Here is a 14,488-nt window from a genome sequence, read left to right as displayed (position 1 = left end):
TCGACAGATAAGATAGATAGCTAATACTGCAATGTGTGTGAGCTGCAATTCCCTAGTTTAAGGATGAAAGCAGATTATAGACTTTCAGAAATATTCAAATCTGTTTTTTTTACATCACAATTGATAAATATTCATCAGAAAATATTCTCTCTGCAGCTGCCATCCGACAATATAAGAATCAGCCTTGACATGTACATATTGATTTTATCTTTCCTCAGACTTTCATCTGTCAAATTAATTCAGTAGCTGTTGCATCCACAGCATTTTCTTATTTTATGTTAGCATTTTTATAATATGAAAGAAAATCCAAAGTGCTGCTTGGGTAAACCTCTCTGAGGAAAAAGGAAATTAAGTGATGTGAGAGGAAATGAAATAGTGCTGCTGATGAAAGCTTCGATTGCTGAATCCCATTTCTCCTCTTCAGATATCTACAGTGTATTATCTGCATTGAAAAGATGAAAGGGGTGCAAAGCTCACGCCTTGATGTTACAGTATGTCTCTGTTAAGGGAGAAAGAGAGAGAAAGGCAAACAGCAGACTGAAAGTATGGCTGATGGTTGAACGTTTTTTTTTTATTGCATACCTAATTGGCCTAAGTGGCGGCCATGATTAGAGCTTTCGTATTCTCTTGAAAGAAGCTTCAATTATTCCTTTATTATCTATTTTAGGATACACTTGACCATCCTTTAAGAAAGGAAAGGAGAAAATGCTGTGTTCCAACACATTGATCGGGACAAGCTCAGAGGCAGGAGACACATCTCCAAGCAGTGGACCAATCACAACAGAGCCTATTCAACCAATCAGAGCAGATCTGGTTTCAAACAGAGGGTGAATATGTCCTCTTTAAGACATATCTTACCTTAGTCATTATATTTTACTTCACTATGTTAAACCAAATGGTGAAATATCAACGTAAGACTAATTACTGTAAAATGATCAAATAGTTAGTTTTAAGGTGTTGGGTGTTTTCTTTTTATATTCGACATTTTTGAATGGTAGTATACACAGTATATGTGTTGGCCTCAGTAGTAATACATATATTGTAAAAAGCATTATTTCTTAAAATAGTTTCGTACTATCATATTAATTGGGATTCATGTCGATTAACACAAGTGGACAGGATGGGGAGGGAGAGCACAGGCAATCATTACGTTTCACTTCGCTTCTTTATTTCAATGCAAACCTTGTTAATTAATACATTTGCAATAAATGTTGTCCACGTTTATAAAGCCTGCATAGAAACCACGATAAGAACGCACACGGACAAGAATCTAGATGCACTTTAGTAGTCTGCATACGGAACATTTTATTTTATTCACAGTAAACGTAAATCCATTACATCTGTTGGCGCATTAGAATCACATCACCTATTGTAAGTGAGCTCCGATTCTCCCAGCACAGAAGTCTTGTTTCCTTACTCCGACTGAATTCCCCTTCACATCCTTAGTTAACACCATGACATTTCCCCTGAGGGTGAGGAAAGGTAGGGAAAAGACATACAGTAGGACCTGATGTTTTACTACTATTTGACCACAGCCTATTTGACCACAGCCAGGGTCACACAAGGAGAAAGTAAATGAAGTTCAAGGTGAAACAGGGAGGATAATAAGAGGGAGGCAGAATACAGAGAGAACCCTGGCTGTCAGCTTGTTTCCTGCTACACTGGAGATTAAACAGCTTTCAGTACGTCAGCAAACAGCTCACACACACACCATGTATACATCACTTCAGGGGACATTACATCGACTTACATGCATTTCCTGGAGACTTATCCTAACCTTAACCATAACCAACACATGAATAACCCTTACCCTTACCCTAACCCTAACCCTAACCCTAACCCTAACCAATTCTTCACCCTCAAATTAATGATTCCCCTCATGACCTCCAATTTGTCCCGATAAGGGAGGCGAGTCCCCACACGTGACTGTGTAAACAGATTTAGGTCCCCACAACGCACGCACGCACGCACACACACACACACACACACACACACACACACACACACACACACACACACACACACACACACACACACACACACACACACACACACACACACACACACACACACACACACACACACACACACACACACACACACACACACACACACACACACACACACACACACACACACACACACACTCCTTGACACTGGGGTCCATCTGCTGAGCTGATAAGGAGGAATAAAAGGAGATGAATGGCACATCTCTGCCAGAATACACGTAAAGGTATTCATTCTTGCAGCATGCATCAACAGCACACACATACATCATTGTGTAACACGTCCGCAGACCTTACTTCTCTTGCTGTCTTTTATAAACATATTGACAGAGACATGTCAATATAAGGCATGTTTTCTGTGAGCAGAGGACACATTTTTGATACTAGATATCTTGTTTAAAGTAGCCCTCCAAGCCATGGCTATATCAAGAATGCCGGCTATATGTTCCCAGTAAACTAATGCGTTCTTGTTTTTTCCTTCCTCTACTCCTTGTATAAAAGAACCAGCATATATTATTCTATAGTGTGATGAGTAATTGCCACAGATGCATCCCACTTCAACTGATTTTGTATGATGCAAATGAAAGCTGAGAGGGAATCAATCATCAACACACAGCACATCACAGCGAGTGCCAGCTCTGACACACTATGGTGGAAGAGTGTGTGCCAATAAATAAAGAGCCTAAAGGTAAATGCATTTTCATCGATTGGAAACAACCATAATGGTGATTGTTTATTCCGTAAAGATAAATGTAACTCGTATTTTCCACATTGATTTATTTCTGATGTTGAATCAAATGTATTGCAGCACAACAGTGTTTTTCACACCAGACTTTGATACATTTAGTGAAATCAGGGTCGGGAGGGTTTAAAAACGCATGTAAAAAATGTTTACAAAAATGTAATCAGCCACCAAGATATTTTGGATGAAAAATGTGTAATTTAAAGGAAAACCTGCCTCTCATTCAGCATATCCAGGCAGTAGCCTGCACACCAACAATGAAACACATGAGCACATACAGTTTGAAAAAGCCGAAATAAAGTCTGAGCTGACAGAAAATGCTCCGTTTTAGTTTAATACACACAGTTAAGCTCATCTTCTTATATTCATTAGATTACATTGCATTTAGCTGACGCTTTTATCCAAAGTGACTTACAATAAGTGCGTTCGACCAAGAAGATACAAACTTGAAGAAAACAGAATCATAAAGTACATCAGGCTTCATAGAGCTAAAACATTTCAAGTGCTACTCAACTGGCTTTAGATAAGCCAGCCCTTTATTAGTATATAAGTGCTTTGTGAGTAATTCTATCACTCGAAGTGGAGTCGAAAGAGATGAGTTTTCAGTCTGCGCCGGAAGGTGTGTAAGCTTTCTGCTGTCCTGATGTCAATGGGAAGCTCATTCCACCATTTTGGAGCCAGGATAGCAAACCCGCCCGTTTGGCTGATGCAGAGCGGAGTGCACGTGCTGGGGTGTACGGTTTAACCATGTATATTCACATACCCTAAGAGACTTGCAGCTATAATTGCTGCAAAATGTGGCTCTACCAAGTATTGACTTTAGGGGGGGTGAATAGTTATGTATACAAAAATACGTTTTGCATTTTCAAAGTTTTAGGCGTGTTGTATGTGTACATCAAATAATACAAATTAAAGGAAATATTTTAATGCAATAAAACAAGAACAATGCCAGGGGGGGTGAATACTTTTGCAAGGCACTGTACAGTACAGTATGTAACGATGAGAGGTGCAAAAGAAAGAATGGGGACAGAGATAATGTAACGTTAGAGTTCATGAGAGGTTAAAGAGTTCAGTTTATGAGCAGATGGAGGTAGAGTAAGAACTGAATGCTGCAGAGTACCAACCACTGTGTTCCATTTCACCCTCAGTGGGTACAGCTGCCCATAGCCTACATTCCATTTCCCTGTAGAGCATCTGAACACACACACACACACACACACACACACACACACACACACACACACACACACACACACACACACACACACACACACACACACACACACACACACACACACACACACACACACACACACACACACACACACACACACACACACACACACACACACACACACACACTCACTCACTCACTCACTCACTCACAAATTCACACACACACACATAAACTCACAAACACACCCACATGCATCATTATTTCCTCACAGCTTTGCAGGCCATGAGAAATTCTCAATTTCTTAACCATGACCATAAACTACAGGCCTGTCTCTCTCCTCCCGTTCCTGTCTAAAACACTTGAACGCGCTGTCTTTAAACAACTCTCCTGCTATCTCCATCAGAACAACCTTCTGGATCCGCACCAGTCTGGTTTCAAGGCAGGTCACTCCACAGAAACTGCCCTCCTTGCTGTCACTGAGGAACTGCACACTGCCAAAGCAGCATCCCTCTCCTCTGTCCTCATCCTGTTGGACCTGTCTGCTGCATTCGACACGGTGAACCATCAGATCCTCCTTCGCACTCTCCAAGAACTTGGAGTTTCAGGCTCTGCACTTTCCCTCCTCACCTCATACCTCAAAGACCGCACCTAGAGGGGAACTTGGAGAGGGTCCGAGTCCGACCCTTTCAATTAACTACAGGGGTCCCTCAGGGCTCTGTTCTTGGTCCCCTCCTCTTCTCCTTGTACACAAACTCGCTCGGATCTGTCATTAGCCCGCATGGTTTTTCATACCACAGCTACGCTGACGACACCCAATTAATTCTGTCCTTTCCCCGCTCAGAGACCCAGGTCGTCGCACGCATCTCTGCTTGTCTAGCTCACATCTCTCAGTGGATGTCCGCTCATCATCTCAAGCTCAACCTTGACAAGACTGAACTGCTTTTCCTTCCGGGAAAAGATTGTCCCACTCTTGACCTGACTATCAACATCGGCACCTCTGTTGTTTCCCCGACCCTGACTAAAAGGAATCTGGGTGTGACCCTAGATAACAACCTGTCCATCACTGCAAACATCGCTGCTACAACCCGTTGCTGCAGATACACGCTTTACAACATCAGCAGGATGCGTCCCCAGCTGACCCAGAAAGCGACCCAGCTTCTGGTCCAGGCTCTCGTCATCTCACGCCTAGACTACTGCAACTCCCTCCTGGCTGGTCTACCTGCATGTGCCATCCGACCTCTGCAGCTCATCCAGAATGCAGCGGCTCGTCTGGTCTTCAACCTTCCTAAATTCTCCCACACCACGCCGCTCCTCCGCTCCCTCCACTGGCTTCCGGTAACTGCTAGAATCCACTTCAAGACACTGGTACTTGCGTACCATGCTGCGAATGGATCTGGCCCTTCCTACATCCAGGACATGGTTAAACCGTACACCCCAGCACGTGCATTCCACTCTGCATCAGCCAAACGACTCGCTGCACCCTCGCTGCGAGGGGGACCCAAGTTCCCATCAGCAAAAACACGTGGGTTTGCTATCCTGGCTCCAAAATGGTGGAATGAGCTCCCCATTGAAATCAGGACCGCATAAAGCTTACACACCTTCCGGCGCAGACTGAAAACTCATCTCTTTCAACTCCACCTCGAGCGATAGAATGACTAACAAAGAACTGCTAACAGAGCACTTATATACTAATAAAGGACTGGCTTATCTATAGCCAGTTGAGTAGCACTTGAAATACTTGGCTCTATGAAACCTGATGTACTTATATGATTCTGTTTTCTTCAAGGTTGTGTCTTCCTGGTCGAATGTACTTATTGTGAGTCGCTTTGGATAAAAGCGTCAGCTAAATGCAATGTAATGTAATGACCCAGAAGCACACACATTCTCTCCTGCTGGCTCTGTTTTCAACACAACACACACACACACACACACACACACACACACACACACACACACACACACACACACACACACCACACACACACACACACACACACACACACACACACACACACACACACACACACACACACACACACACACACACACACACACACACACACACACACACACACACTATAGATATGCATAAAGGCAGGCCCCAGCCCTGGCTTTCACACAAAGCCATGCCCAAAACACACACATTCTGTCTGTTCAGTACACACTTCCGCTGATCCCTGTTCCAGGTCATTCTGTTCCGACTGAGCTGGATTTACATGCTGGCCAAGCTCAAATCACTTATCTTGGCACAGAGCTGTAATTTGCTCTTTAGCTTATCTTCGCATCAATTTCCAGTTTTTATTTTTAAGCAAGTTAATGATGTGAGGGCATCTTTGTCTGGTGCAGTGAGACACAGCTGTCTATATACATGTGTTAAGCAGGGAAATGGAGCTCCATTGCCACAAGCAAAAGCTTCACTTATGTCACTTATACTCGTTTGCCACTGAAATGAGTTCCGCTCTAGTTCCGTGCTGGTGCTAGTTTCCAGTTTGCTTTTCCACCAACTACAGCCCTGTACGAGCCACGTCATCGTAGATAACAACAAGGGTGGACCGCGTCGGAGCTGTGCTCATGCTGCTCTTATTCACACCAAGCCAGATTGAATATCCAGCAGTGGCTCAGTCAGTAGGGGCTTGGACTGTGAGCCGTAGGGTCACCGGTTCAAACAGAACTAAATATGGAGTGTGGACTGCTACTTGGAGAGGTCCCAGTTCATCTCCTTCCTTGCCGTGGTGCCCTTGAGCAAAGCACCAGACATCCCCCTCACTCCCATTGCTCCCCGGGCGCTGTACAATAGCTGCCCACTGCTCCTAGTAATAGACTCCTGGTACTAGGATGAGTTAAATGCAGAGAACACATTACACTGTGTGTGCTGTGTGCTCTGCATGTGTGACCACTTCATGCAGATCAAGATCCTGATCTGCCTGTCAGTGTTCTTTTCCCCATAATGACCAAGTCGCTGTACATTATCCCGCTTATTACATGGCCACATTCTCAACAAAGTAACGACATGACTCCCAATATTAATTGAAATGCTTTTATGGATTTAGAAAATGTTTTTATTGATTTAAAAAATAGTTGTATGTATTGATTTAAATTGACATGCATCCGTTGTTACCTTTGAAAAATGTAGCAACGGCAGGAAGGCGGAGCTTTTTGATTACAGATTTGAAAACATCGTTGCTTGCTTTAAAAGTAGCACAATTCATTATGTCAAACCTTGGAAAGTATCTAGATATCCCTCCCCTAATGCCAAAGGAACTGGCAACTGAATATGTGTCGCCGTATGATGTCTATGTCTGGACCGCTGCGTAAAAAGGAGGGTTTCTGCCCGATTACTTCTCCACTGTTTTCTTGTCGCTCTTGTCTTGTCCGTTCAAAATGCTTTTCAGCCAAACTGTATACAGTTCAATCGAATGGACTTCTTTGTGCAGATGTGAGCGTCCTTAACAACGGTCAATAAATGCTTGACAGCGGTCTGTCTGTTCTGGATTAACAACGTGTCACGTTTTCTGAATTGACCAATCAGAATAGAGTATTCAACTAATATAAACCATGTAATAGAGAGGCGAAGTCCCGCCCATCTACTTTCGACCCATGGGACCTTATTTCGGAAAGATTAGGTATTGAAGTCAATGGGGAGAGAAAGATTATCTTTCGATCCCGTTTGAATTGTGCCACAAATTAGACATATGATGTTTGTCAATCTTAAAAAAGTATTTCCATGTCAAAAAAGTCACAGTTTGTCGTAAAACTGTTGGAATATAAGACTATGAAAAATACGCAACTAGAAAGACTACAAATCCCAGAGTCCCGGTCGAGCCAGCATGCGGGGAGTTAGTCGGTTCGTAAGGGTCTTACGAACCGACTAACTCCCCTTGTGTGTATGTACAGCTCTCAACATGCCCAGACTTGTAGTGATTTTTACCTCTTTTAATACTTTTCGCCTCATTCTGAAAGAAATAAGTGAAATGTGCCAATGTGACGGCCGTCTTTGTGGTGCGAGACGGGAGATGTAGTTCATTAAGCGTTTCACACAAAAAATGTGTTACTTCACAGTTTTACGACACATTTTTATTTTTTTGACTTGCAAAATGATCTTTTAAATTGACAAAGATCATATGTGTAATTCGTGGCACAATTCAAACGGGATCGAAAGATAACTTTTCTCTCCCCATTGACTTCAATACATACTTTTTCCAAAATAAGGTCCCATGGAGGTCCACCGGAAGGGGAGGGACTTCGCCTCTCTATAAAGAGGGTTTCATCCCTCCAAATTCTTCTATAAAAAATAAATAAAAATTGACGAACGACAACCGCTGGAGAGCTATCCACCAGCATTTAACATAAGGTTTGCTACTAGCAGCAAATAGAAAATAGTGATTGACTGTGCAACGTCCCGATGCATGTTTTCCTATAAATTAATCCTTTTGTTCAGCTTTAATGCGCAATGGTTGGGAACATAGTCGCAGAAACAGTTGATCTCGTATTACATGGTTGATGTTAGCATAGCCACGAAGCCAGTCTGACATATCATTAACAAGATTTAGAGCCAACTTACTCAATTATACTTGTAATGAGAATGCGATACAACCCTCTTACCTAAAGAGCTTTTAAAAGGGGTATGAGTGATGTTACAGTTTTTTTTAAACAGATAACTTCTTTAATGCAGATGCAGTTCCATTTACACTATTCAACATAAACTTGTAGATTATATCATGGTTTTTATAAAGTAGTTAACATGTTTATGCATGTGCATGAATGGGAAATGATCCATACTTACAGTATGCACCGAGCAAAAGCAGAGCATCTGTGAACAACATGAAGATTTATGAGGGGTTTCCCTCGAGGATTGAGTTCCTGCAGCACAGCGGTGGAGCGACTTCTGTTGTCAAACATCATGAATTCTTAACGGCACAACGACACATGCAAAGAAAGTAGCATTACTCTATGACCTTATTCAACGCTTGAAGCGTTTATCAATATCTGCGAGCTATATTCCAATTATTACTTCTCTTGTTGTAATTCCAGAAGCACTTCCTGTCTAAAACTGCATTTAAGAGCTCTTAGAGATAACATGTGAGAACCAAGAACCTATATAAATGACTGAATGACGTGCGCATTAGTTAGTGGTCTGTGACCCTTTTTGTCATTACCCTTTCAAAAATATATATTTATTCAATTTTCTAAATTACAGTTGAGTGCACTAATCACAGGGTGGACAGTTCGAGCCTTTCTACTCCATTTACTAAATGTAGTCAGAGTTTAAATACTCCAAAGGTAGGACACATTTTGGAGACCAAACTGAAGGTGAGCACGTCCCTGTGTTTTTTCCTTTTCCTGTAATGTGTTATATTGGTTATATAAGCAAAAGCTAAAAATACAAACACACCTGCCTGCAACGCCTTCCTTTGCTTCCGTAACATAGTGACATTACTATGTAACACTTGTGCGTCTATTGGCTGCCGCTCCAACCCATTGTATGTGATAAGCTAAGGGGTGGGACATCTTTAAGCGGTTGACCAATCACAACAGACCCGGTTAGCTGACCAATCAGAGAAGACTGGGCTCTGGTTTCAGACAGAGGGTGAAAAGAGGTGCTGCAGCACAGGCAGTATGAGGAAAATAAAGAGCTTTCTGACAATTAAAGCATGGAGACATGTTATTTACGTCCAGGCATCTAACCAAGCAGAAAAATTGAGATATGCAAAAATGCCTATTCATTCCAAGGTTTTGTACTTATTCCTGCAGCACTCCATAAACAGCCTTGGTGAAAGGAACAGGCTGCTCGTATTCAACTTCACTACTTGTGCCGAGTGCAGAATGAAAACAGATTGTGGCTGCGATTGACCAACATCTCTATTAACATTAAATTAGTTTGGTTGGCTGTATTATCAGATCAACCTGTCCGTGTTCATCTGTCTCCAGATCTCTAGGACTTGGAGTGTTGAAACAAGATTGCTAATACAATATTAGTTTGGACAAACAGGTTGTACCTTTGTGTTATTGTGCTTATCCACTGAATTACCATCCTTCTCTTTCTTCTTCTCACGCTCCTTCTGTGAAGAAAGGAGAACGAGGTGGTGTAAGACGTTGGCAAATATGAAGCCGCAGCAGAAACCAGGCTAAATATTATTTAATTATGTATTTAAAGGTCCCATGTCATGGCCATTTCTACTGATCATGATTCCATTGTTGAGGTATACTAAAATACATTTATACTGTGCAATTTTCCAAACTCACATTGGTTTCTCATACAGCATCTCTGTATAGTATGTGTATTCACTTGTTGTTGTTGGAGCTCCTGCCCCCCTCTCCCTGTGAGCCCAGTGGCCGTCTGCGAGACAGCGAGACGCAGCGAAACCCAGCCCGAAAGCAGCCCGAGCACACATAGACTCACAGCCTCACCGCGTCCCACCGTCTCAGGCGGAGAAATCGGCGGAGCTGCTGCTGAGAAAAGATTGAGTGTGTGTGTGTGTGTGTGTGTGTGTGTGTGTGTGTGTGTGTGTGTGTGTGTGTGTGTGTGTGTGTGTGTGTGTGTGTGTGTGTGTGTGTGTGTTAATTTCGTTGACTAAAACTATGACGAAATATGTTTGTCAACGACCTTTTTTTCCATGACGAAAACGAGACGATGACGAGACGGCACCGACGGCAGTAAACAATAACTGCAACGAAATCATCATGCAATATTGTTGACGAAAAGTGACGAGACGAAAATGTAGTTTACTAAATAAAAACTATGCCAAAATCTCTCTTTACTTTCGTTGACGAAAAATGAGGAGACGAAATATTATCAAAGATAACGTTACATTTCTGATAGTCAGTTTTTCTCCCAGCGGTTCCATTTCCGGTGCTGAGGCAGGGCAGCAGCTGTGTGTCTGTGCTGCGCGCGGCGGTACATTTGAATTACACCGGGCAGCGGCACACTGTGAACTGTCAGGAAGACTCGGGTCTTACCCCCAGTTTCCACTGGGTCCGTCTGCGCCGCGCTGCGCTGCGCCGCGTTATGGCTGCGCCCCGGCGGTCATAAGGATCGCGGCCACTCTAGTCAATGGGTGCTATTCCACCACACGCGCCGCGTTACGGCTCAGACGCGTCCCAGAAGCGCAGCGCTTCTCTAAAATTACGATGAATCCTATTTTTGCCGCGGCGCAAGCCGCGCAGCCGTAACATAAGGTCGGGCAGGCAGCCCCCCCTTGCAGGAAGTGGAAAGGTGAGCATCCGGGCCAGGCCCATCCCCCACATATACTAATTTAGCAGACCCCCCTCCTTCATCACAACACCTTCACTACGATACGCACAATGGACGACGAGGTTTTCATCATGGAAGTGGAAAAACACACTATTTTATATGATGTAACCAATTCTTACTACAAGGACAACATCAGAAAGGACAAGGCCTGGTTTTTAGTCGCTGCAGTTTGTGGAGTGGAAGGTAACAACTACATATTAATGTTTTAAAGTTAATTAATACTTGTAGGTACAGTACAGAGCCATTCAATAAACACAATTTAAACAGACACAAAAATAAAACATTTAACTACGTAGCCTACTTACTTTCTTGAAGAAGTACAAATGTCCAGGATGCCCGAATCAATAACAAAACTGCGAGCCTGCACGCACGACGCTACGCTTCTGAAACGCTTCTGGGACGCGTCCGGTGGGTTATGGTGCTAGAGGAGGTCGGACCAAAACCGCGGCGCAGCGCAGCGCAGACGGACCCGGTGGAAACTGGGGGTAACGGCCCGTCCACACTACAGCTTAAAAAAAAGCTTGTTGCTCGGCGTGTCTGAAGCTCGACCAACAACCAATCACATGAATCTCCTGCCCCTGACACACAAGCAGCGGTTTGATTGGCTAGAGCTTGTACTGGCATATGATTTGATTGGCTGACGCTTCCACCGAAAGCTTCAGAAGCTTCAAAAGTTGAACATTGCTCAACTTTTGCAGCCTGAAACGCCAGGAAAGCTCCGCTCTGCTTCCCACAATGAAGTTCGGCGAAAAGTGACGTCACCCCATTCAAAGTGAATGGGCAGAAGCGTTGGAAACCGCTTTTGAAGCTGTCGAAGCTGTAGTCTGGACGGGCCGTAACCAAGCAGCAAACTCTGGGGAAGAGCCGGGACGCTAATACGGAAGTGTCTCAAACTGCAGTTCATCTAGTGGCCAGTAGGAGCAGGCAGAAGGGAGCAATTTCCATAGACTCCCATGTGAAAATGCCCAACTTTACAGCAGAAATAAACATGTTTACATCGTGGTTCAAAAAACCATATACTCTGTATAGTTAGATTCCCCCTTCATGACTACTGTGTGGGGGGTGAATTTTTTCTCAACTCATCTGTTTAATTAATATTAAGCTTTAAAGATGTTGCATAAATTAGGGCGTGGTCACTTTGATGGACATGTACATGCCTCACTGTCAGCTAACAGCAACTTGTCCACTCTTAGTTAGTTGTAGTTACTGTACTTGACCCTTTAGCCGTGTTCGTGGTGATTGTGCCTTTTAGGGAATATTGTTACAAATACCAGACAATTAAAATGTTGTGCTGTGCGCTTGAATGTACTAACAGAACTTCCAAGAAGTCTACAATTATAATATTATACATGTTAACCCCGTTCGCAGGTGTTTGTGTGCTTGGTAGCTTAGCTTTCTACTTATTAGCCAGCTAAGGCAGGGTTGCCAACTTTGGGTACCTGGCTGGAGTGAGATTTTGATATCATGGGTTTAATTACACATATGCACACTAAATGACTGCTATCGTGTCAGCAGCGGGACCTTAGCATATATATAATAATAATAATAATAATAATAATATAATAATAGATTTAATTTGTTAGCGCTTTTACAGGTGCTCAAAGACGCTTTACAGATATAGTGAAGGGAAAAGAAAAGGAAGGAACAGCAAATAAATATAGTTAAAGTTAAAGTCAAATAATACAAAAACAATCACACATTAAAAGCCAGATTGAAGAGGTGAGTTTGTGTGAGTTTTTTGAAAGTGGTGAGGTCAGTGCAGTCTCTGATGGGTTGGGGGAGTGAGTTCCAGAGGGAGGGGGCAGCGACGGAGAAGGCTCTGTTCCCCCAGGTCCGGTGATTGGTGCGGGTGGGGATGGATAGGAGGTTGGCTTCTGATGAGCGGAGGCAGCGGGAAGGGGCGTGGTGGTGCAGCAGGTCTGTGAGGTAGGGGGGGCCTAATTGTTGAGGGCTTTGTGAGTAATGAGGAGGACTTTGAAGTTGATTCTTTGACGGACGGGGAGCCAGTGGAGGTTCTGGAGGATGGGAGTGATGTGGTCTCGGGAGCGGGTGTGGGTGAGGAGTCGGGCAGCAGAGTTCTGGATATGTTGGAGTTTATTGATTAGGTTGGATGGTATGCTGTAGAGCAGGGGTCTTCAACTAAAATTCAACGAGGTCCAGTTAGAGAAAATCTCCCCATGCAAAGGTCCGGAACATCAAAATGTCTAACTTGCTTCATGAATTAGTGTGATATATATTGAAGTGACCTGTAGCTTTATCAACGTCTGCATGTAATCAACAACTGACTGCCAATCAAATAAAGTGCAATTCATAAACAACAATATGTATAACATTGAACTATACAGTAAATACTGTGGGTATGTGTAATGTTCCTCTCGGGCTGCATTTACAAATAAAATAGAGAAAATAAATAAAATAGCTTTTGAAAATATGTGCATCTTAAAAGTGCTTAATTTTAGATAAATAAAATAAAGTGTAGCAGCAGCTTGAGTTTCCCTTTTTCTTTGTTAACCGTTTCACATCATGACTTAACAGTTTCAGACGATTATAGAACAATATCAGTCTTTACACATCATAACAATTTAACAGTTTCAAAGTTTCTCTTTCTTTCCCTCTTATATTGCAGTCCCTCACTCACTTTTTTTTAAATTCATGTAAGAATTGAGCTCGAGCTTGTCCTGCCAGGTGTTTGTAAAACTGGGCCGACATGGTGTCAGGGCCATTCTCATACACATGCAGGTGCTGATTGGTTACAGTGATGCAAACACAGGTATGGTGAAAAAAGAGATAACTATTCGAAGCAGAAAAAAAACAGCTTAATATACCATCTGACAAAGGCCTGTGCTATAATGCTTCAATTAACTGGCTATTCTTTATAATATACTCAGATCAATAGGAGACAGAGATGTTAAGTTAAAAATCAAGGGTTTTTATTATTATTTACAGCAGGGGTGGGGAACCTTTTTCCTTTAAATGTTTACAACATCCTCCGAGGGTCTTACAAATGATTGAACTCAACCTCTGCTTAAAAAAACAAAAATCACAGCCCATTAATTTGGCCTTTCTTTCATGCTGTGCAAAGAAAAAGCAACCTCTTAATCCAGATATCTCACCATGACTCACGTATGCATGCATGTGCACGGTGTGGCATGACCACCAAAACAGAAAGATATGGACACAAGATGTGTGCAAATGTATTTAGTATCCTATCCACGTGAACATGATTTAAGTGGGGGGGGACCTAACCTCCTTTAGGTGGGTCCGGGGGCATGTTCCCCCGGGAAGATTTTTTTTTTAATATTGAAGTTAAA

The 14,488-nt window shown here is 42.9% G+C and overlaps 1 protein-coding gene across 1 annotated transcript in view; it reads right to left on the bottom strand.

The window, feature by feature from the left end:
- LOC117460179 (stromal membrane-associated protein 1-like) overlaps positions 1-14,488 on the bottom strand; it is a 175,684-nt gene that overhangs the window by 73,957 nt on the left and 87,239 nt on the right. Inside the window, exon 7 of the mRNA XM_034101451.1 lies at positions 9,922-9,984. Within this exon, the coding sequence (XP_033957342.1) occupies positions 9,922-9,984 (63 nt within the window). The remainder of the gene's footprint in view (positions 1-9,921; positions 9,985-14,488) is intronic.

Source organism: Pseudochaenichthys georgianus, chromosome 15 (assembly GCF_902827115.2).
Source record: "Pseudochaenichthys georgianus chromosome 15, fPseGeo1.2, whole genome shotgun sequence".
Lineage (NCBI taxonomy): Eukaryota > Metazoa > Chordata > Actinopteri > Perciformes > Channichthyidae > Pseudochaenichthys > Pseudochaenichthys georgianus.
Note: the sequence above shows the minus strand (reverse complement) of the source record. Positions and strands in the feature narration are given on the sequence as shown.